Source organism: Cardiocondyla obscurior, linkage group LG13 (genome assembly GCF_019399895.1).
Source record: "Cardiocondyla obscurior isolate alpha-2009 linkage group LG13, Cobs3.1, whole genome shotgun sequence".
In the NCBI taxonomy this organism is placed as follows: Eukaryota; Metazoa; Arthropoda; class Insecta; order Hymenoptera; family Formicidae; genus Cardiocondyla; species Cardiocondyla obscurior.
In genome coordinates, this window is record NC_091876.1 from 5,205,396 (window position 1) to 5,230,284 (window position 24,889).

Below are 24,889 nucleotides of genomic sequence, written 5' to 3' on the forward strand. Positions count from 1 at the left end.
TGCGAAATAGTTAGCTGGGTCCATTCATTGTAAATTCGGCCGTAGACCGGGTTTTCTCGGATCAGTTTTGTCTGCTGTATTCAGCCATTGCTGAAAAGGGCTCTGGAATTGTTATGGATTTTTCGTCATTTCATATGAAGTAAATACGAGAGAACTATTTGACTTTTAGACGCGTAAGACGAGAAATAATATTTAGCAGAATCAAATTGCGAAATTTCGCAACATGTCGAATATGATTGCGGATATATATTATGTATATTGTACATATATATACACGTATGTATGAATGTAATTTTATTTATTGACATAATCTTTTCAGCTCGATCATTTGTAAGTGATTGATGCAAGTATGAAGAGCGTGACACATTTAGAATAAGCAATATAAAACAATGGCTATTTCGCAAAACCGATGTGTGAAGACCAAAAACTTAAATCTTGTTAACATGTAACATAAAAACGTAAGTATTGTTGTTTATAACTGATATTACTACACTATAAGCTAATTACTAGACAATCGGGTACTTCTAAAAATTAGAGATAGATATACAGTTTAGATATATAGATCTTCATTTATGTTTGATACATAATATCTTACTTTAAAAAAATCAACCAAGTATCTTTAAAATTAAGCAATGTTTTAAATAAAATTTAGTAAATTCTGAAAATGAGAAAAAAATGACCTTATTAATTTTAGAGTTTTAAATGCTATATTATATTTTAGGTAACTGGTAACTACAGTTTGCTGTAAATAATTAGCACATTTTTAATGAGATTTTCAAAATTGATTATCCATAACAAAAAAATATTGCACAATGTCAAATTCGAAGAAAAATCCAGAGTGCAATCAGAAAAAACCTATAATTCTTACTGAGCCACAAACAGTGGCAATAACCAAAAAGGAAGATGCCTCAACAAGGCCTAAATGTAAATTAGATTCACATGGTACTTTAAATCTTCAAGATGTTCTGTTAATGTTTGATAGTCCTATAAGTGAAGAACGAGCATGGGCATTGTGCTATCAGATAGCTAAAAGTATGTCACACTTAACAGAAAAAAAATTTTATGAGATATCGGAACTTTCGCAAATTATACTTCACAGAGATGGAGACATCTGGATTGAAAACTTAGCTGGTAATTGTTTTGTTTTAAAATTTATAAATAATTTAATTTTAAATTATAAAATGTTGAAGATAATTGATAGAAAAAATTTACATTACAGGCTCTAAGCAATCTTTTGTTTCGGAGGAAAAGGTATATTTTAATAAAATATTTAATTTCTGATAAATCTTTATACATAGTATTTCATTTTTATAAATTAATTAAAAAAATGTAATTTTTTTTATAGGCACTATTCTCGTTAGGCATGATAATTTTTAAAGCCTTGGACTTTGGTTCTAACTCAGGAGAAGAAATAGCTCTATCACCAGATTTAGAAACTCTTATTACATTAATGACAAATTGCAATCGAAGTAAATATATTTTTTACTTTTTTTATTTTATTTCTTTAAATATATTAAATTTGATATTTAAATTACAATTTAGATTATTAATATAATTAAAATTAATTTTTGTATGAAAAATTAAATTTAAATATTTGGATTACATTATTAGCCTGTGAAGGTGATACAGAGGAACGTTTACAAGAAACTGATGATGAAGGCATCGAGCGAGACTCTGGGGATACTGATGCAGAAGATTATATACCAAAAACTACCGAATATGATAATGCCACATGTACTCTAAAAACTGTTCTTCAGGTAAATTTACATTTATTGTATTTTCACTTTTAATACGATAATTAATGATCTGCATCTCGATAAAGTAATTCATAAAAACGAAGGTAATTGCATAGTCAAATTTCACGAATTTAAATTATCGCAATATATTATGAAGGAAATAATACTAAATAAATTTTAATTTTTGATATATACATTTAAATAGGAATTCATATTTTGTTATGAGAAGAAAAGAAACACGCGTAATGCATGGATGTGGCTTTTGTGTGTAACATAACATACATTCTTATCATCTTTCTAGCCGTGCTACTAACATTTGTCGTCTGGTCGTTCTTCAATGATCATTGCTACCGTCTTTCATATGGAAACACTGCCCACCATTTCCTTCACTCGCTGCTTACGTGTTATTTCTGGTTCTCATTATTTGTTAAAACTTTTTGAAACTTTTTCTGTATCCTTAATTTAAAGCACAGCATGATGATTGAAGTCTATGCGATTGGCCCTATTATACATAAATACCTAAAAGTTAAGTAGATATAAAACTGATCAAAGCTTTGAATTATTAAGCTAATTTCATTAAAAATGCAATACATATTTTTCATTTTTAAAATTATGTATAAACTGTTAATATAAATTTTATAAAATAACATTTATTACAAGAACAATTTAATGTTTTTGTTTCAATTTCAGATATGCACAAGGCATGTGCAAAGTTTGCACGAAGACGTTGATAATTATTACCGGAATATAATTCAAACGTTTGTAGGAGAGGTTCTCAATCTGTCACAATTTCTAGAAAAAGTAGTTGTCGATAAACAACCACATGATTTACTCAGTCCAAATAATGTCGACCGTACTTCAACCTCATTACAAAATATTAACACGTTGGATTTCAATGATTGGGTAAGTTTTTTAAATTTATATAAAAATGTTACAATGGTGTAAGAAAACTGTAACAGTATTCTATCATATTTTTACTAAGTAACTATTACAATTTATTAACAAATCTGAAATAAAAAAAAAAATCTTTACCTTTCTATTTCGAATAATGCATTATCTTGTTTATAAGAAATCAATTTTTTTTTTAAATAAAATAAAAATTTTTAATAGAAGGGTAACGTTAAATTATTTTAAACAAAAAAAAGAAAAAAATATAACCGTCTTGTTTAATAAGTTATCTATTATAAAGTTATAAACAAATATTTATTGAATAAAACAATTTCTGACTTGTGTCCATTTAATTAAGAATTTATACACGTTGCTTAGGCATTGTATATTGGTATATTAATAAAATATACTGATTGTTAACTAGAAATTATTCTTATAGACGGACGTTAGAATTTGGAGGGCTATACAAGTACGTTATAATAAAATATAGTTATGTATTTTGTAGCGAATGCATTATTAGCTATAATTTTAATTAGCACATTTTTTATTTTAAATTAATGAAACAAATGCAGCTGTATCTATGTAGCATGATAATTTAATTTACCAACACTTAGATGAAACCGACAAAACTTTATGCAACAGTTAAATTTTTATTTTTATCATTTAAAAAAATTGATAAAAGATAATATGTTAATTTCACAAAGAAGACTTATTTGTGCAAGCACATTTATTATCATTTATTTGATAATTACGTAATAAAGTATATGAAAATATACTTTTTTCCAATATTAATTATACGATAAGTATTATAATATCAATGTTTTTTAAATCATTTCATATTATTAGGCCAGGTTTTGGGTTCAAGTTATTAGCGAGCTAAGACGAGGAGTGAAATTAAAAAAAGTAGAAGATGATATGCGCTCTTCTGCGTCTTCGCGTGAAGAAGGAAATCTCCCAGATCATAAGCTAACACCGTACGAAAGTTTGATGGACGACATTCGGGAGAGACGGTATCACCTCAGAAAAACGCCGCCTACGCCGTCGAGGAAGGATGCGCACGCTATTATTCTCGAATTTATTCGAAGTCGGCCAGCTCTTAAGAAGGTAAAATTATTATATATTACGAAAAAGTATTTGTTCGGCACAGTGGCAAATCTTATGAACGCGTCGCCGTTTGTTCACTGTGTGTTATTTGTCTGCCGTCGCTGACCAACTTCGTATATCGTCTTTAAAATATACTTGCTGTTGCTCGCAACTCACAGACTTTTAATTTTTTATTTTTATTTATTTTTATTATTTTTATTTCGTTGTATTTTTCCGTATAGGCTTCGGAGAGGCGACTACGACCATTACAAAAGGAAAGCACGTTGAGAGAATTACTTATGGAAAGCATAAAAAAACCTCCAAAACCTCTAAGGTCTTCTGGTTCAAGACAAAGTGCTTCGAAAACTGACAAAACATCAATTGGTGAGTCGTACGCATATTATAAATTTATAGATAATAGTATGACAGATAATAGAACTAAAAATTTATTCTACAATACTGCAAATTATTTGAAGCATTTCTCTTATTCCCCCTTTTTTTTCATTGTAAAAGAAATAGAAAAAAAAAAATAAATTGACGCTAGTTTTTTATATTAAATATTTGTAAAGAAGTGCACTTTTTACTTAACGCGAGTTTTCCTTTTTTTAAATAGCTAATTTTATATATAAATTTTATGTACTATAATACATAGGAAATTTTACTTGATTTATCGCAAATTTATATTTTATTTTTATAACATATTTATGTACATGCCCGGGAGATACGCGTGCGCAAAAGCGTAGATTAATCAAAATAGATTTCAACATTTTTCCTCATTTCTGATTATTTTAATTTTCAATGCCCTTGCTCGCGAATTTAAATCGTAAGGAGAGTTGTTAAATTGCGATATTAAATTTCTTAGTGTGATAAGATGAGTCACGATTTGAGATGTTACTACGTAGGGACACAGTGAAAAGAAAGATAGAGGGCGAGAGAAATGTGGAGGGAGGATAACTCGGCCCGATCAATACCTGAAAACGTGCAAAGGTGAACTGACGTTGCCCGAAACGTCATCGCGACGGTCTAGTCGGATGTTATTAGTTGCTCGTAAATTCTGTTTTGCTTCGACAATTATCGTTAGTAATATTATATTGTTTTAATCAATCTGCATTTAAGAATTGTAGTAATAATAGTACCGATCAATGGATGCTTCTGGCATATCTGCCTGCGTGAATAATCTAGCGCTCGGAAAAGGACTAACAGTTTCATAAAATTATTGTGACTCGTGACAGTTGTGAACAGTTATTCTCTTCTTTGTTTATGAATTTTATATGCTAATGCTTATAAAGCTTAAAAAGATATATGTTCATAAAATAATGTCAAGTATAATTTAAGGAGACGTGCAAATTTTTTCTATTTATAACACGTAAATTAATAATTTTTAGAGAGAATTGAGAAAAAAATAAAAAATCTAATAGATAAAATTTTTTTAGAGTAAAACATTTTAAGAATTATAAAAATTCGAGAATTTTTTGGACCTATTTTATGTACAATACATATGTATATTAATTTGTTATTGATATAATTTTTTTTTTCTTTTATACTTACATCTTTAATTTTTTTAGGCGACACAAGTAGTGGGTCTCGTATGATAGTCCTCGGAGAGGTACCACCTTCGCAACCGGAGCAAGAGCAGGAGTCTGCACAAGATGTTGCAGCTCAATGGTTGCAGTCGGAAGATCAAAGGACATTGGCAACTGGCGGCAGGGTTTTGACGGCAGCCAGCCGTAGGAGACAAAATGTACCTCCAGTGCCGCAACCACGGCAAAGAATTTCCAAGGAAGGTTCCAACGCCTGGGTTTCACCTTCTAATAGGAATCGTAAGTCGCGTAGAAGACGCATTACGGTCGCAGGTAATCATCTCATCCATCTCATTGTCAGTGGGTATAAGTTAATTAAATAAACGCGCGAATAATAATCTAGATAAAAAATTGAGTTTGTTCACACGTTTTTTTTAAAACATTGTAAGTTTTCCTGAAATAGAATTGAATTAAAACATACGATACACTGTGTATGTACAATATACAAACAGACATTCGTTATTTATTTTTGATAAATTTTTTTAGAAACATTTTTCAATGTCATTAATAATATCGGAGACGTTTGTATGAATCGATAAACGAGTGACAATACTGACGGCTTTAAAAAATAAAGATATTTATTAAAATCTAAAAATTAAAAAGAAAAATTATTTTGTTCATTAAGTTTTTAATATTTTATTAATAACAAAGAAAAATAATGTATTTTACTGTTCTATTTGTCTCTTGAAAGTTGTTTTATTTCTTTTAATTTTTAAATCATATTTTTTTTAAATTTCATTTCATAATACATGATACATAATACATGAACCTTAATGCACCTTGATTTACTATCACTTTGAATGTAATTATAATAAGAATAAATTTAATTTTTTAGATATAACACAAAATGGAGAAGATATCAATGATGAATTACTGCCAAAACCATCTGGAAGAAATTTGGATGTTACTAGGCGAGCCAAGAAAGTGATACCTGTCGATTTTGATTTAAAGGTATAATTTTATATCATATATTTCAATATATGTATATATTTAAATCCTCAAATTTACTACATACATATAAATTTATATTTTTCCTAATAATAGTTGGATGCAGAAGATGACGACGACGATGATAATGATGATGATAACGAGGAAAATTTTGAAACAAGATTCGAAGAAGAAGATGAAGCCTGCAACTATTGGCAATTTAAAGATTACAATTATATGCGAAAAGGTGTACGAAACGGACATAAGGAACACAGAGATGACGATGAAGAAGGATCTGCTAATCCTTGGCGCAAAACTGGTGGACTTCGTCTAACTAGAAACGAATACCATCGATTCTGTGATGCTCAATTAGAATGTAATTATTACGAATAATAATTCATTAAACATTTTATCAAAAAAATTTTGTTATGTAAAAATAGCATTAAAAAAATTTGATTTCAGCTTACGATTTGGCGACGCAATGTCCTTCTCGGAGAGCATCCATGAAAAGACATGCTGCAAAATGCACTATACCGCTAACATCATTTATGGGAACGACGTCTCTACCACAATCAAGACCGCAAAGCCGGCAGCATGCTGGCCCTCCGGATTCTATGTTAAGTCAAGGTCCAAGTCCCAATATCAGCCTGAATCCTAGCCCGAATTATAGTCCGCAACCACGAGCACCGAGGCCACCTCGACGGGCATATACGATTGCACATGAGAGTAAAAACGACAAAGGCCCTGCCGATGAATGGGAGGACGATATTGATAAAGTAAGTGTTTATATTGTTCTCCTTTTTTTTTTCTTTTTGAGTAAATATTAAATACATAGCTATTGATGTGAAACATTTTGAATTGATACATCGAATGTATGAATGTATTATGGAACAGAAAACGCAAATTAAATTTAATTTTATAATAATTAGAATATAATATTAATATTGAAAGGTTTGTAACTCTAGATATATGGGTACATTTACATTTAATCATATTTTACAGAAAGCAACACTAGGAGACATGCTATTAGATGAAAGGTTGTCGCTAACGTTGGACGAAATTGTGCATATCCGTAGTGTACTTACAAAAGCAGAATTAGAGTCTCTTCCTGTAGAAGGGCGCGTGAAAGAAGATGTGGAAAAGAGGCGCGTTTGTTTTCTTTGTCTGAAAACGCGCTTCGGTTTGCTGGGCCCTTGGGGTCAACGCTGCCGTTTGTGCAAGAGGACCGTTTGCGTAAAATGTTACTCGAAGGTTAGTATGCAGGTTTTTGGATAAAGAAATTTTAGAATGCTAATATAATTTGGTAACAATTTCTAGATGCGAATACCAACAGAGCAGTTTGCTCGAATACCGGTCGTATTACTTTCACCTGGATTGTTACTTTCGCCTACGGAAGGAGATAACGAGGATAGCAAGAACTCTTGGCTAAGAAATACAGGAGCAGTTGGCTCGGCACCAGCTTCTCCTGCATCTAGACGAAAAGATTCTGCCTTGCGCAGTGGAACGCCTGCGTCGACGCCAACGATGACACCTCTCACCGCAATGACACCCACAAAGGCATCACCGTCGCATGCACGTCGAGAAGCTGAAATTCAAGGATTAGATAAAAGGTTAGAACAATAACTTACATATTTATAAAATAAGCATTTCACTTTTATGTAATGGGTTTGATAGAGTGATATCTAGATGCGCAGTGTAAAACGGACACCATCAATCCATCTACTCGATCAAGTATTGAACGATCAATCGGTTGCAAAAGGACAGCATCCGGTCACTTTATCGCTATTAAAATGGCAATGCAATTTCTACTTTCACAATTTTTATACATGATTTTTTGTCTTAAATTCTCCTAATCTATCAACTGTTTTCAGCTTTGACCCTTTATTTAGGTCAAGATAATCTAATCTTAAAGAAATAATTATTATTTTTTTCATTATTCTAACGTTTTAGAAGTGAATAAAAATTATGAAATGTACGCTACTTTTCTACGATATTAAAAACACATTTTGTGACTCTCTGTCAATTGGTGCCTTACGTAATTATATTTGATTTAAATTATTTAATACTTTGTGCAGATGCTACAAGAGTAGTGGCAGTCCTGCCGCTCTTTCAACTACAAAAACGTTCTCGACTTCGAGTGGATCAAGCGTAGAACAGCGTCTGGCGGCTGAGCGATTACGCGGCGTGGCTGTCGTTGTGTGTCACGACTGTCGCATTATGGTCATCCAGATAATCAAGAGCTCAAGAACAACACGTGCAACAATACGCAACAATGTTATTTCCCGCCTCACTCTAAATCTTTCCCCTGCTTACATTTAATTCATGTTACCTCTTAATAACATTTATGTCACCGATGTTGTATCGTTTATCTCTATTGTTTTCAAGTGTTATTAAGATTTCGCATTCCATTGTATGCTTCTTATTCAATGGGAACAAGTACGATTCGATGTAAAGACGAGATGAGAAAGAATTCATGTAGATGTAAAATAGGATATTTGTTCTTTCGTGATACGGGTCACTACATACATTTTGTTACAAGATAGTGACGAAGAAATCTCCAAAAAAAATGTGTCTATAAAATATAATAGTATAAAATTCTATGCTTTGCTAATGCTTTACGTATTGAAGCATTTGTGTCTTTAATTAAATACTGCTTTTCTTTTTTCAAATAATGAATATGATAAATTGGAAAAAAGAAAAAAAAATGATAAGGGAAAAAAGATACGTTGTACAATTATTTCTATTAAATATCAATATCATTATGTACATCTCTATGCAAAACATGCGTATACAGTGATCATTATTTCACTTTACACGAATGCATCCGTACAATCTAGTTCTTATGCTTTGCATTTGTAAATACTTTATAGCTTCATATAAACTATTCCGATAAAGTAAATCACAGATTTCGTTATCTTGGATTTTTCTAAATTGGTTCGTTGGAATGTAAATTATTTTTACATTTTGATAGTTTCGAAAAATGTAAAAATTCTTATTACGTTATTTTACTAATAATTTCATATATGTATCGAATATATGTAGTTTTTGTATATGGTAGTGTTTCTTTGCCATAGGCACTTTCGTATTTTCCAGAATCTAATAACCCGCAAAATTGTAATAGACATGTAAAAATTCAAAGATTTAAGAATCTGTGAATCTATAAATCTCGATCACTTTTTTTTCAACAGTAATTGAAAATATATTCTTTATATGGAATAAATTTATATTATTTATTTTTTATTAAATAAATGCACAAAGTATAATTCTCGATTAGATATTGTATTATATATTACATGTTTATATTTTACTAAAATAACTAATTTAATAGCTATTATTTATTTAATATCAAGCTAGCGTACTAATGCTTAATATATTTTTTTTTTCTCTAAAAATAAGATTGCAATGCATAATAAATGGTTATTATTGAATGATTATATTATCTTGCTACATGCATAAAATGGTATGCTAAAGAGAAAGGGAGGAAAAAAGATTTAAATAGCTAAAAATTTATTTAGACTTTAAAACATTCGTCAAAATAAAAATTAAGCTAGAGATATATTTAAATGTCGGACGTTATGTAAAAATTTAGAAATGTAAAAGGTTTAAGAGTGGAAAGAACGTAATTAAAAAAATATATTGTGGTATAGAGATTTAAGGATGTACGAACCAAATAATTTAAAAATCGAATTTAAACCATTATGAATCTGTATTGAGAAAAATTGAAGAGTTAAAAAATTTAATAATTAAAAAACTTAAGAATGAGTATCAGATGCTCACAATGTAAAACGGACACCAATCAGATTATATAAATTAATTCTAACGCTGCCTAATTAAGCAATCTGATTGGTAGAGTCCATTTTTCATTATAAGCATTAAAGACTTTATCAATTTGAATAATTGCGAATTTAAAGATCTAAGAATTTAGAAAAAATTTCCAGAATGTAAGAATTTACAAATTCTTTTTACAACAAAATTTTTTAAGGCTTTTGAGTGCATTAATAGCTATTCTTTCTCGTGCACAGTTAATAAATAGTCGTAAAATCAACATGATATGAAGCGCAGTCACGTATATACATAATACAAATTCACACATGATTTATGATAATAGCTGTGGAGATAAAAAAAAGCCTTCCACATAGTATATTTCTTGGCAATCTTAGTTCGATATGTTTTACGTAAATATGTTAAAACGGTGTAAAATATATTTTGTATCCTAATATCTTTTTATTTAATAGTGACATACAAGAATTTTCAACGCGTAATTTCTAATATTTTACATCGCAATTCAACATGCTGCAATGAGTGCCCAGGAGCCTTAATTGTAATGATTTTTAGTTTTGTAAATTAGTATTATAAATTTGAGTCTTATGTATCCAAATGTTCGTGACTACGTATTCCTTTATATAAAAAAACTCTTGGATCTTTAATTTTTTTTTTCTATGTTTCCTTAGATTTTTAAATTACTATCAAGAATCTAATGTTATCTACGTTATTTATTATTTCAATACCATAAAGTCTTAAATACGAACATTGATATTAATGATGCATGTTTTTTGTTTTATCAATGTTTCATTACTGTGATATATACATTTTATTATATGTATATAATTTCTTAACATAAGATACTTTTCCTAACAATAAACCTTTATTTTAAGATATATTCAGATTTATGGATTTACCTATGAATTGAAAAGATTCATGCCTTTATTTCGTAATCTATGGCTACCTTTTCAATTATTTCCATTGCGAACATTGCAGAATTAATTGTTATTACTTTAATGAAATATTATTATACATAAAACTAAATGAAGAGACGTGTTAAAATATACGATATCTTAGGGATATAGGTAGATCCAAACAAAGTCGGAAGCTTTAATTTATAACCAATTTTTTAAATAAAAAAATTTTGTTATGAAAATCAAATAATCATTAAACTAAATTGATGCATTATACATATATAGATAAATAAATTGATGTGACATATATTTCTTGGATCAAATCGTTTTTTCTTTTCTGTGAAATAATACTGTTGATTTTTTATAAATAATAATGTACTCAAATGTATCGAGAAATTAATTGTAAGCCTAAAAGTATATAAGATATTCTAAAAATATATGTACTAATAGCTGTATTCGTAAGAAACAAATATAGTCTCTTTAAAGAGGTATGGTCGGTATAATCTTTAATTAATATCACAAATTTAAATATTTTATTTTCTTTGAAATGTGTGATAGTTGTACTGTTACATTTTATTATGTCATTCACATTTAATTTTACATCAAATTAAATTAATAGATTCACAATTGACCAAATTTATAATTTGCTAAGTGCAAACGTTAATAAATAGAAAAACGAATATGGACCAAAGTTTTTCAATTAATAACAATATCGGAGAACTTCGAATCTTACATCTTTTTAGAATATCTTATATATAACGAATAATCACAAATAGTTGTATATAATTTTGAAAAAGATAAAGACAAATGCTGAAATGAGAAAACGAAAGAAAATAAGAGAAGAGAAGGAAAAGACGAAGGAAGGAAGTATAGTTGCAGAGAAAGAGGAGCAAGGCAAAAGTAATCGATTTTCTTACAATATATACATGTTAACGAATACTGAAATAAATTCATTAGAAATTTTAGACAAGAGAAATGTACAGGGTACTTCAATCAAACTGTCAAAGCTGGATGCTATGGGTAGATTATGGAAATCCGAGACGAAAAGTTATGTATCATTTTGCAAAAATTATCATTATCGAATAATCAACCCACACCTTTCGGCTTTGACACTTGATTTGAGATATATCCTGCATATAAAGAGTATAATATATACACAAGAATTTAAATACGTGTTTCAATGAGGGCTAGAAAACATATTAACTGATTCGTACACTTGATGTGTGTTATTAATCAAATATTTAATAGATGAATATTGACGATTCAATATTAATTAATTATGCTTATTAAATATAAAATTAATGGCAATTATATAGTTCTACAAGAAAATTAATTTATTATATTGCATGTTGCTGCGTAAATAAACATATAGAAATATATATGAAAACTGTTACATGAATTATGTTAATTGTACATAATTTGTAAATAATTTTTCTTTTCGTTAAAAAAAATACGTTTTACAACGACATTATTTATATCAAATTTCTTTAAGTGCAAACAAACAAAGCTGTGACAGTAATGTTATTAAATGAATATATGCATATAAATAAGTAAAAAATTATGAAAATCCTAATTGTGACTCTCAGTTATTATAATTCCCCTAACAAAATATAAAGTATCTCAAAGTATAATATATCTTATCTTCTACGTTGTGCAGAACAAAAGTAAAAACACTTTTATTTTTAAAATCGATCCTAATCTTTCGATTGGACCCACTTAGAATTTTATCAGTTTACCCGTTATTAAAATCTGATGATCTCTCCATTTAGATCTCGACGACTTGCGTTAATGATATTGGTCTCGTTCTGCAAAAGTTTCAACTCTAAGTGGGTCCAATCGAAAGATTGGGGTCGATTTTAATAATAAAAGTGTTACTACTTTTGTTCTACACAATTGAAGCTGAGAATATGACGATACAAAAAAAAAAAATCTGAAACTTGAAACTTTCGATTATTCACATTTTACAAAACGCTATACGACTTTTTTTGTTCAGTTTGTCTATGTCAACTCTCTACGAGCGTTGTCACGTCAAACATCACGCGTACGCACATTTTGTTTTTTAAATAAATTCTATCACGCAAGTCTAAATAACTTCGTGGTAATACCGCTACGTGTCGTTACGCGGGGCAAGATCGCCGCTGCATTGCAGCATCGACCGGTTCTTTTTTTTTTTTTTTCCCTGTGTGGCTCTCATAGTATTTCCCATACCTTCGTATAATGCTCTCTTCCTTGCACACACCCTCTTTTATACCTACTTTATCGTACTACTACTAATGATCGTAGTGGTGGCGGTAGTGGCGGCTTCGATCGACACCCTCGACAGTTTTTCGCAGGACGCTTGTTGCTTCTGTACACAAGCGACGAATGTGTACTCTCGGCTGTACAACGAATTTTTTTCGCGCACTTTGACGTTGCTTAATTGTGTCTTCTTCATTTCGATCATGCATCGCTTGTTCCTTGTTCATTGTGGTGAATGAATTTGTGGTGAACTGACTATTAACGAATTGATTAATGACAAATGTAAATAACAATTAACAAATTTTATTTATGCCGAATTTATATCCTAGAAAAACAGACTTGCTTAAATATTTATCAAAATTTATTCTTACGAATAGAACGTTTTAACTGACAATGAGTTGTGCCCATATATTATACCATTATAATTCAATAATGTGTTGAAGAAAAACCTCTTGATTATTTTACTTGTTTATTTCAACTATATGACTGAAATAATTTTAAGCTATAGGTCTTCGTTCAAAGCTCAAAATGTATAAACTGTTTGTACTAAAGTTTTAATATACAATTATTTAATAAAGCTTTTTTTTTTCTCTCAATTTTACATATCTTTATTTTGACAATTTATACGAGGAAATTAAATTAAAAAAAAATTTTTTTTTACAATATTGCATATATAATTCTAACTCTTTTCGTACTTTGTTAGTGTTGTTTTATTAAAAAAAGTTTATATACCAGAAAGTTTCATTAATTTTATTATACATTACGTTACACTTGCTAATATTTGAAATTGAGATATTTTTACTCTTAAAAACATTTATTATAATTATAATTAAAAGAAATTTTTAGATAAAATTTTTATCGAAGTCTTTAATCGTAAAATGTTTTGTTCTTTATTTTTACATTTCACTATTAGAATATTTTAATTATAGAAGTACTTGAGCAAAACCATAACACTCACTTTGTAGCTATTTTTTAAAAAAATCAATATAAATGTAGCAACAAAGAAAACCAGCTTTAATGACTTTAAAATATGTTGACGTATGTCTTTGACACTTTTTTTACAACAGCACGTTCTTCGTATATTATTCATTAAAAAATTACGAACACATGAATTCTTACGATTTATACACACCATGTACATTTTGTAGAATATATTCATATAAGATTTACTTACTTTTATGAATAGTAACTTAATTGCGTAGGCAGGAGAAGAGACATTAATTTTACAATAACTGCTTGGCCTTGTCCGTGTGAAATAAAATCTTTTGTTGTACAGTTCTGTGTAGGCATTCAATTTTCCACACGAAGCGACTTCCACTTTGCATCCTTTTATCTGGATTTGGAGTAAAATTCCTTTTTCCTTTCGGGCCCATAGTTGAGAAGCTGAAATAAATATGACGAATTAGTCGTTCACGTAGAAAGTAAAAATTAATTCACATTTGCGTGGAAAATTGAAATTTTACGTGAAAATCTAAAGTACATAATCTCGTCTATATTTTAATATAAATTTTTTATTGGCCAACTTTTTTTATTTATAACTTTTTAAAGTGGAACAAGGCGGAAAAACATTTTTTCGCCACGTGCTGTTTATTTACTGTCGCTCATTGACTCCGCCTGGTTTCTTTAAAGATTACTTGTACACGCAAGCTGTACACTTGCATCGATGTACTACTATGCTTTTTCATTTAATTTTGTAATACAAAAAGTACGTTTTGGATAAATATTTAGTGGTAGGAAATTGTATTAAAATTAATTCATATCTTTGCAAGAACAACGGGTAATTCTGTATTACCCATAGACATAGTAGGGGTGGATCTGTGCATAGTAAGGATAGAGTGTGCGTTTGACCGTTTATTTCGTATTTTCTCATTTTCTCAGGCTTTGAAACCATCGCGTTGCGAATCGCTACTCGTTCCTTCGATGAACAAGTGTTACCTGTCGCTTGTACCGGGGAGCCGTTCTATGAGAAGTCAGCAAAAAAAATGAAATCCAATAGAAAAAATGGCTATTTAACTTCGACCATCATCACCGAACAACCGGCTGACTTGTCGGCTAGTCACGATGACATACCTTCTGCAAATTCCGTGCAAGTATGACGCCTATATTCAAGATGTTATATTTAAAGCTATTTTAATAACTAAAAATTTTTTTTCTAAAGAATTCTTTTAATCTTGTATATTTCCTGAAAATAAAATATTTTACAGTAATATTATTCTATTACGTTATTCCTTAAAAAGGTGGCTAATTTATACATACGTTTTCATTATTTCTTTCATCAATTATGTTTAGGTAACTTGTAGTCCACGTGGAGAAACTATTACATCCGTTCTTCAGCATCCAACCAAGATACAAAAGCCAATCGGCGTGACACGTGCCTCAATTATACGAAGACGAAGAGGAACAGCGAGTAGACAATGTTTACTTAGTGCATTAGCCATCACTCTACTGGTTACTTGCTTATTTATACTTCTGTTACTGGCATTGAATACAGCTCGCGAATGTGTTCGAGAACCTCGTAAGTTTCATTTTTTATTCACGTCTTATACACTTAATAAGTGGTATAATGCTGAAACATACACAAAATAACGCAGTAAGAATCAGATAACAAAAATGGACACAGGATTGCGATAACAATTAAATATAGTTGCAAGGAAAGCGTCCCAAATGCACAGCGGACACCATCAATTAAATTGCTTCATTAATTAAGTAGAGAGGACAAATTTATAAAATCTACTCGGTGGTGTCCGTTTAATATTGTGCGCATCTAAAATTCACTTAAAATAATTTTATACAGTAATTCCTGTAGATCTTGTAGTTGTGAAAATCTAATTACAAAATATTAAATAAAACTTTCGATTTTCAGATCCAAACGTTTGTATAACAGCAGAATGCGTTCGAACAGGTATATTCTTTTAATTTACGTATAATTAGAACATTAAAATTTGAATATTCACGTTTTATTATTTTTCTTTTTTTGTTTGATTATAATAAAATATTAAAAAGTAAGACACCGCGGTGCAGCTTTAAATTTCTATCACGCCTTCTTTGTCAGCAACGATTGTACGCCACTAAGTGAAGTACTTTATCACTTCTTGATATTTAAATTTATTTCGGAAAGTACTACAAGTCTAATTTCAACACAGACGTAACGATATGGAAATTATCATAAACAAGCTTAAAACATAAAAAAAGAAGTAGCGCTAAAAGAAATTATTAAATTCGTTATTGTTACTAAAGAAATTGTAATTGCGTTACCATTACAATTACAGAAACAATACCGTTACCAATCTATAAAAAAAATTGTAATGATGTTTCAAGTATCGTGTTACGTTCCGATTCTAGTTTTGTGATCTTATAACCGTAAAAGGGAAAAGGTAAATACACACTTTTGCCTAACAAACGTCGCATCATCGAGATTAAAAAATAAAAAAATAAGTCATTAAATACGTTGATAATGTAGCGGCAAGTTTATTAGCGGCGATGGATCGTACCATGGCGCCCTGTGTCGACTTTTTTCAATACGCCTGCGGCACGTGGAATCAATTGCATGTGATACCAGAGGATCGGAGCGCTATCAGCACCTTTGAAATACTAGCTGATCAGCTGCAAGTGATTCTGAAACGCATTCTTGAGGAACCGCCGAATGAGGAGGACAACAATGCCACTTTGAAAGCGAAAAAGTTCTACAGATCGTGTATGGATATCCGTGGGTATAAATAATGCATAAAATGCCTCAAATAGTATAAAATATAAAGTTTCTCGGGAAAATCATATAATTATCGGCGCAGCACCCGTGTTAATAAATTATGAATATCACGAATTAACTTAAGAAAGATACGTACCTTATTATATTTTAATAAAATGCAGCTCTCATACGAGAGATCGGCGATGGCCCTGTGAGGAAAACCTTGGAGTATCTTGGCGGCTGGCCGGTGGTGGTAGGTTCATCTTGGAGACCACCATCTTATCCGCTGGAGGTTCTTCTAGGACGTCTACGCGGCGAATACAACATTGGCGTCTTGCTAGAGCAATGGGTTGGTCCAGACGACAAGAATTCTTCAGCTAACATCCTCCAGGTGCGCCAGCAAAGTAAGGTCCCGTCAGTCGATAGCTAATATGTCAATCTCCTACTGACGAGAATTGTTCAAATTTCATCTATACTTTACCTGCAAAAAAAAAAATTTATTAATAATATTTTCTTTATTATTTTAATATTATATCATCTGAAAGCGAATGACAAACAATTAATGTGTTCTTTGATCGTGTATCTTTACGCGAGCCGTAAAGTTGAGAGTAGATAAAATTATGCGATTTAAAAAGCTAATAATTTTATAAAAAATAAATAAATAATAAGTTTCTTGTTTATGTATGCAGTTAGATCAGATGCAATTGGCGTTGCCTAGCAGAGAATATTACTTGAAGGTTAGCGAAGTTCAACTAAAGGCTTATCATGATTATATGACGAACGTTGCTATTTTATTGGGAGCGGATCCTAATTCGGCGTCCGAAGAGCTTGATCGAGTAATTGTTTTAGAAAAAGAACTTGCTAATGTACGTCTTTCCTTTAAATTTTTAATGTTTATTAAAAAATATACTTTAAAGAAGCATTTAAACTAAAAAAAAAAAAAAAAACAGAAAGAGAACATTTTGACAAAATTAATAATGAATTTTTGCTTTACGCTTTTACATAAATATACATTTTTTAAATTCCAAGCTAACTTATATTAAAATAATTTTTCTCTTTAAAATTATGTGTAGTTTGGTCATGTGTACTCTTTCTATTTTAACCATTTATATATACTTTTAATAATTCCAAATAATTAAAGAATTTTAAAAAAATCAGTAAAAGGAAAAAAAAATTATTAAAAAAATGGAAATAATCTATGTAAAGACGCGAAGTAATTCATAAGAATTTCGTACAATTTCAGGTTTCGTTACCGGAAGCAGATAGACATGATACTGCGGTGATGTACCGAAAATTAACATTACAAGAATTACAACAAGAAGTTCCGCAGTTGCAGTGGCTTGTTTATCTGCGAGAGTTTATTAATGTGCCGATCGATGAAAAAGAACTAGTTGTTGCATACGCAATGCCATATTTTGTAAAAATGGGTCGCGTTATTTCAAGCACGGATCGCAGGTAAAGAGGATATTAAATTATTAAAACTGTATTTACACTTTATGGAAGATCTCTTTGCTTAGAAAAAGTATTGAGCTTTTATGTGAATATAATTTTGCAGGACTTTACACAATTATATTCTGTGGCGATTTGTTATGTCAATTTTACCTCATATGATTGACGAATATCAACAGAAACGAATTGAATTCCGCAAGATTCTTTTGGGCATTCTTAGTGAAAGAAATAGATGGTCACAATGCGTCGAATGGACTAACAAGAAACTTGGGATGGCAGTAGGAGCTCTTTTTATACGCGAAAATTTTAATCAGGAAAGTAAAGTGAGTATTTACCGTTCAAAATATAACATACATGTGATTACGTTCTGCGATTCTTCGTCGTTTTGCGGCCGTTCGATGCTGCTATTCTTCTTGCTAACGATCTCGCTGTATCTTTTTTTTTGTTTTTTTTTTTTCTCGTAATATCTGGAGCTGTAACAAATAAGTTTGATCTATTAATTAAAATATACTTTGCAGGAGACTGCTTTAGAAATGATTCGAACAATTCGTGAAGCTTTTAACGAATTATTAGTTGAAAATCAATGGATGGACGATGAAACTCGAGCAGTGGCGAAAAAAAAGGCTGATTCAATGAACGAACGCATTGGATATCCCGAATTTTTGAAAGATTCATTTAAACTTTCTGAAGAGTATAAGATGGTAATACTAATATAATTATTAAAAATTGTATATGTACTTTCTATATGTGTAAAATTTACTTCTTGTGCATGAAAAATTATTTTATTTTAGTTAAATATAACAGAAAATCGTTTTTTGGAGAACATCTTTGCTGTGCACAAATATGACGCTTATCATAATTTGCAAAAGTTACGAGAGCCAGTTGACAAGAATAAATGGTCGACTGAGCCGGCCGTGGTGAATGCTTTCTACAATCCTAACAGAAATGATATCGGTGAGTATTACCAGATTTATACCCAGAATCTTTTAAATAAATTAATTGCACTAATTTAACAGTGTGATTTATGATTTTAACATTTCAGTATTTCCTGCGGGTATTCTACAACCACTTTTTTACTCTCGGCACTTTCCAAAATCTTTAAATTATGGTGGCATTGGTGTAGTAATTGGTCATGAGATTACTCATGGTTTCGATGATAAAGGCCGCCAATTCGACAAGGATGGCAATTTGATGCAATGGTGGAACAATGCAACTATTAAAGCGTTTCGTGAAAGAGCTCAATGTATCGTGGACCAGTACTCTAGATATAAATTGCAGGAAGTGAATCTGTATATCAACGGTCGAATGACTCAAGGGGAAAATATTGCTGACAATGGTGGTCTCAAACAAGCGTTTAGGGTAATTTAAAAAAATTACACACTGTTAATTTATGTGCAAGGATACATTGTGCCTTACGCGAGACAAATCGAAATCGTAGCCAATATTAACCTATTGGTGATCGATATTATAATTGATGCCATGTTGTTCAAAATATATAAACTTAAAAAAAAAACATATTAATAATAATTTATCTACATTAAATAGGCTTACAAGAAATGGATTTCTATTCACGGCGAAGAACCATTATTGCCAGGAGTGAATCTCACGCACGATCAATTGTTCTTTCTCAATTATGCACAAATCTGGTGTGGATCTATGAGACCAGAGGATGCTCTTACGAAGATCCGTAGCAGTGTGCATTCACCCGGTTCAATACGAGTGCTTGGCCCTTTATCAAACAGCGAAGACTTCGCCAAGGCTTTTAATTGTCCGTTAGACTCACCGATGAATCCTAAAAAAAAATGCAATGTTTGGTAGTTTACGTTCATTTTAACGATATATGAAATGTATCACTTTGATATAATTAAAATTAATATGTTGTATGTACATACATATATCAATCAACTTACATTCGTATTGGATGGAATGCGAAATAACACGTATTGTGATAGCATAAGTTTAGATTTATATTTCTGAAAAGAACTTTTTTTTTCCTGTACTTAAATATATGTAATAGGTATATTCTTTATATTTTTCTTTTTAGTTAAAGAGCACTTAAACTACTGTTGAGTAACTAATTGCAGCAATATTGCAACACAGTATGAATATAATGTATTATAATATAATACTATAGAAATATTATTGACATATTATACATTTATATATGATGTGGATATCAAGAGATATAATTAGATTGGGTTACATTGTAATATTTCACATCTTAAACAGCAAATTAACGTTAAATTATGTAATATTTTATGGATGTTAGAAATTTACATTAAACAGTGTTAAAATGTCAGAAAAATATTAAAACAGAACTTTTGCTTATCTCAATCCGTCCTACTTTCCTCGGCGCTGTTATTTCTCGATTATTTCATTTTTACTGAAAAAAGAATATTTTAACGAGATTACTCATTTATTAAAAAGTAGTACAATAACAATCAAATAAATAATATTTAATCCTCAATTACAATTAAAGAAAAATAGTAATTTAATCATACATCTATGTAGGTGACTGAGAAATTTAAAATGAACAAGATGATAAATCCATTAGTTGATTTCCATCATTACCTCGATTTTATCGCCGAGATTATTTCCTGGAAAGCCATTTTTTAGGATTTTCAATTGTTAACGTTTCAATTTCTTCAATCGTGAAGTCTCTTTCTATCATGACTGGCGCAATGTTGTTAATGATGTGAGTATATCCGTGCCCACCAAAATGTGTCTTAAAAACCAATAAAATTCTTTTATATATCTGGTTTGTTTTCGTCACGCAGATTAAAATAATCTGGATTAAAACAGTCTGCGAATTTTATTAAATAAATTCGTATTCTTCGCTCCGATTATTTTCTCAAAAATTAATCGGAGTGGGAAATACGATTTTATTCAATCAGATATCGTTTTATTAATCTACATGGCGAAATCCCTGATTGTTCAAGATCCGAGAACGACAGTATATTAAAAAATTAAATTAAAAAAAATAAAAAGTTTTATATAGAAATACGTACCAGCCGATGTTTAGTGTGTATGTCCTGACTCATAAGAACCCGATTCAATTTACCCTCCTCCTTGAGCTGCGAAATACGTTTGATACGTCCTGCGTCCGATATCATATCGATTGTTGGGTTTAACTGATATAAAGAAGTCTCGATGCCGAACAAGTCGAACTGAATGTAACATTTGGTAGCATCAGCAAATTCCATGATTTGATCTTTTGTTATTAACGTGCCTGAAAAATTAATTAACTGTAATAAAGTACTTAAGTGTTTTCGGTTAAAAATAAATTAAAAAAAAAAAGAAAAAAAAAGAGAAAGAGAGAGTTTGTAGATTGCTCACGATCAATGTGAGACATAATGGCCTTGCTTGCGTCTCCACCGGCCTCTTGGTAGATTCTCATTATTTCCATAGGCGCTGATGGGTCTCTTCCAGGGTGAAAGCTTACGGAGCAATGTAATTGAGCTTGAACCTCGCCGGTCGCACGGATAGCGCGTTTTTCAAAGTCTAATTGGAGAAAATAAAAGTATTGTTAAGAAAGATAACTAGAATAGCATTCGTGAATAAGAGTATTAATTCAAGTGAAAAATATCTGGTAGTTTGTTAAAGTGTAACTGCATGCTTACCTTCGATCGGCCAAGTACTACCGACTTCTCCAATAAATCCCGCTTTCACGTCGGAAGCTTCTACACAATTCTCTTCCAACTCTTTGCGCATCAAGTTGTACATATTTTCCTCGGTCATATTGAGAGTCGATGCGTTTTGGCTACTGGCGACGTAAAATCCTGCAAAATTGAACAAATGTATGAGTAATAATAATAATAATAATAGAATTTAATTAAAATCTATACGTTTACGTCAATTATACTATAACTTTTCAATGTCATTATCTTAATTTATTTCGAGTCGGTATTACATCATGTATTATTATTGCTAATGTATCATACCAGTTCCCGCAATGATGTTAACTCCTGAAGACTGGCTGACGTTCTTTAAGAAAGGAACATCACGCTTCAAACCGTGGTTGCTATTCTCTACGATGGTTCCGCCGCCGGCTTCTTTAAATAATTCCACGTCTTTATAAACAGCTTTCGCCGCATCGTCACCGAAAAGTTCCATATTGTATATATTACTATATCTGTAAAAAATGCAAAATAAATCAATATTTTGTTCTGTTTTTTTTTTTTAGTTTAATTTTTACTAGTATGATTATTTATTAAAGACTACTTTTGTCTTAGGAAACACAGCCGACACCTTCGATACAATTTTTTTTTTTTTTTTTTTACAAAACAATTAAACTAAAATATTTTAATTGCGTAAAATATTTTAATTTGTCTTACGGATATTGTCGAATGTATCCGATGGTCTGAAGAGACGGGCAGCCGCTAGGATAATACTTAAGATGCTTCGGCGGTGGTGTGTAAAATTTAGTAACATCCACAGCTAAATGCTCATGCGTCAGAATTCTCCCGAGCTCGGACAACGGTTTACTTCCGAGCACTGTAAAAAAAATAAAATAAAATAATATTAATTAAACTTTAACTAAGTTTCAGTATCGAGATCTGTACAATTTAAATTCGATAGAGAACAATTTATTATTTTTACTGCGCGAGTATTTAATTAACGTTACGCCCGGTCTTGTAATTGTTTTTTTTTTTTTCCTATTTATTTCGTTATTAAATAACACGCAGGAAATAAGCATAATTATTTTCCGTCCTATAAGTAAGACAAAAAAAATTTATCTGGACAAACTTGCATAGATGCATAAGCGTGTGCAATCAATTTCTTTACGCGTATGTTTATGCATCTATGCAAGTTTGTCTAGATACACTTTAAAAGCAAATCGAATTGCCTGCGGCACTGTCATCGCTGGTTGATGACGCTTCCGTTCCGGCAAAGTCATCTACGTTACGTTAGTTCGGTCACGACGAACTTGCTTGAGGAATTCGAGTAAACGGCAAAAGGAAAAGTTGTGGCAAACCAGAAAACACCGGCTAAGTTTTCATCGAGGATTAAAACCGGATTAAAAAAAAAATTTATTTATTTAAGTTCTATCTTAAATTTAGATTGTGACGCTAAGTGAATGAGCTTTAATATTAACACTTCAAAATCCTACTTAACTTAATTTTAAAGTGTAATTTTAGTGTGTTTTAAAATTATAAGTGTGAAATATAAAAGTGTGATTTTAGAATTATGTTGGCTTCAGTTACTTCTTTAATTTGAACTCACCGGTATTCACGCTATCCGGAAGATTATCGGTCATTTTTGTTTCTCAACTTTGTCGCAGGTAAGACGCACAAAAATTTATAATATTCCCGCACTTTGAGTTAAGAAAATTTAACTAAACGCGAGTTATGGAACTCTATAAGCCAAGGCGTCCGAATAGAACGGCAGATTTATCAGTTATGAGCTGCGTGACTGTAGCAATTGGAACTGCTGGTGTTGACCTTGCTGTGACGTTATATTTTCCTTTCAAACAACCTAACTCTATCTGAAAAGACTCATTATCTACGCTCGACGCTATATTTGAACGATTGTAGTCGTTTAACGCCTGATAAAATTCACGTTATCAATGTTACCGCGAGTGGAATTAATAAACATACTTAAAATGTTATTTTTACACATAATTTATATCAAGTACGTTTTCCTTTTACTAGACGCAATCAAGTCTCGTTCTGTATTTTTTTTTTTCCGCATTCAACGAATAATAAAGACATAACGACAGTTGTGTCGACTGTGTCTATTAAAAGAAAAACGTAATTGAATGTACATGTGTACATATATGCGAGCGAGTTAAGTAATGTATGCAGACACTTTTAACTGCCTAGTAAAGCCTGTGTCAGACTGAAGATTAGGCTCGCAATTGAAGTTGTTTAACCAATCAAAAGATATTTTCAGCGCTAGGCTGCGTTCAGCAATTGTACTCGAGAACAGCCGATCTCTCATAAAACTTCTTGTAAAAAATTTTTTACTTATCAACAAAAGGCTTTTATCTTTTTAATTGTCGCTTACTAAACCGTTGCATTTTCTTTTTCTATGTATCATAATTATAATCGATATCTCCCAAAAGTAAAAAATAAAACTGCGTGAGAAAAATTATTTACTGATATAAAAAAATAAAATAAAAAATAAATTCTAAATAATTAAGTGAAAGAAAAAGAAAATTGTAAATTAGTTCGTTCTATTAACTCAATTATATATGTAAAAGATATTAATTAAAATAAAAATTGGCGTAAAGCAGGGTAATTTTATTACAAGGTTAATCATCGAGGCTAATCGCTTTCACGAAAATTCCTCACGTTCATAGTAATAAAGCTATTGGACTTTGTTGCGAAATTAGCGAAAACATCTGTGCTAACACGCTCGCGCTTCTTCTCTAGGGCAGCCACGAAATTTCATAGTAAGCATGACTTATGCCATTCTTGGGCTGATCGCGCGGAGCAGATGGCCGATCTTGTGCACGTCCAGGCGATTTAAACTCTCCTCTTTTTAATTATCGCTTCTTGATGGACGTCATTTGAGACGCGGCGTTAAAGCCGCAAGATGCACAGCCCGATAATGCTCAGATATAATGTGTAATAAATCACGAGAAGGTGATCTTCATATAACACGTGATATATCAAGTTTATTATA

At 30.8% G+C, this 24,889-nt stretch overlaps 3 protein-coding genes across 7 annotated transcripts; 2 read left to right on the forward strand and 1 right to left on the reverse strand.

Annotated features, from left to right (window-relative positions):
• Window positions 1-33: 33 nt before the first annotated feature.
• Spir (spire type actin nucleation factor) lies at window positions 34-12,463 on the forward strand. 4 transcript variants are annotated; one of them, XM_070665395.1, is made up of 17 exons: window positions 34-139; window positions 320-458; window positions 722-1,131; window positions 1,220-1,251; window positions 1,346-1,469; window positions 1,612-1,757; window positions 2,427-2,639; window positions 3,064-3,093; window positions 3,471-3,728; window positions 3,950-4,091; window positions 5,273-5,560; window positions 6,123-6,238; window positions 6,332-6,590; window positions 6,677-6,990; window positions 7,217-7,465; window positions 7,532-7,824; window positions 8,290-12,463. In XM_070665395.1, the coding sequence occupies exons 3-17, from the start codon at window positions 813-815 to the stop codon at window positions 8,531-8,533; spliced, it is 3,027 nt and encodes a 1,008-aa protein (XP_070521496.1). In that variant the 5' UTR covers window positions 34-139; window positions 320-458; window positions 722-812; the 3' UTR covers window positions 8,534-12,463. The 4 variants fall into 4 exon arrangements, with proteins under 4 accessions (XP_070521496.1, XP_070521499.1, XP_070521500.1 ...); XM_070665399.1 differs by having other exon boundaries at window positions 35-139; window positions 5,273-5,527; XM_070665396.1 differs by lacking the exon at window positions 34-139 and adding an exon at window positions 155-173.
• Window positions 12,464-15,084: 2,621 nt separating this feature from the next.
• LOC139107636 (neprilysin-1) lies at window positions 15,085-20,173 on the forward strand. 2 transcript variants are annotated; one of them, XM_070665400.1, is made up of 12 exons: window positions 15,085-15,218; window positions 15,418-15,643; window positions 15,992-16,030; window positions 16,589-16,834; window positions 16,996-17,204; window positions 17,503-17,679; window positions 18,057-18,268; window positions 18,369-18,585; window positions 18,781-18,963; window positions 19,054-19,216; window positions 19,305-19,621; window positions 19,808-20,173. In XM_070665400.1, the coding sequence occupies exons 1-12, from the start codon at window positions 15,111-15,113 to the stop codon at window positions 20,078-20,080; spliced, it is 2,370 nt and encodes a 789-aa protein (XP_070521501.1). In that variant the 5' UTR covers window positions 15,085-15,110; the 3' UTR covers window positions 20,081-20,173. The 2 variants fall into 2 exon arrangements, with proteins under 2 accessions (XP_070521501.1, XP_070521502.1); XM_070665401.1 differs by lacking the exons at window positions 15,085-15,218; window positions 15,418-15,643; window positions 15,992-16,030 and adding an exon at window positions 16,044-16,502.
• Window positions 20,174-20,351: 178 nt separating this feature from the next.
• LOC139107639 (phosphotriesterase-related protein) lies at window positions 20,352-23,693 on the reverse strand. The gene is made up of 8 exons (XM_070665406.1): window positions 23,486-23,693; window positions 22,597-22,756; window positions 22,204-22,394; window positions 21,883-22,041; window positions 21,599-21,763; window positions 21,271-21,491; window positions 20,834-20,987; window positions 20,352-20,645 (listed from the first exon to the last, which is right to left on the reverse strand). Exons 1-7 carry the CDS (start codon window positions 23,517-23,519, stop codon window positions 20,853-20,855), a joined length of 1,065 nt encoding a protein of 354 aa, XP_070521507.1. The 5' UTR covers window positions 23,520-23,693; the 3' UTR covers window positions 20,352-20,645; window positions 20,834-20,852.
• Between the last annotated feature and the right edge of the window lie 1,196 nt (window positions 23,694-24,889).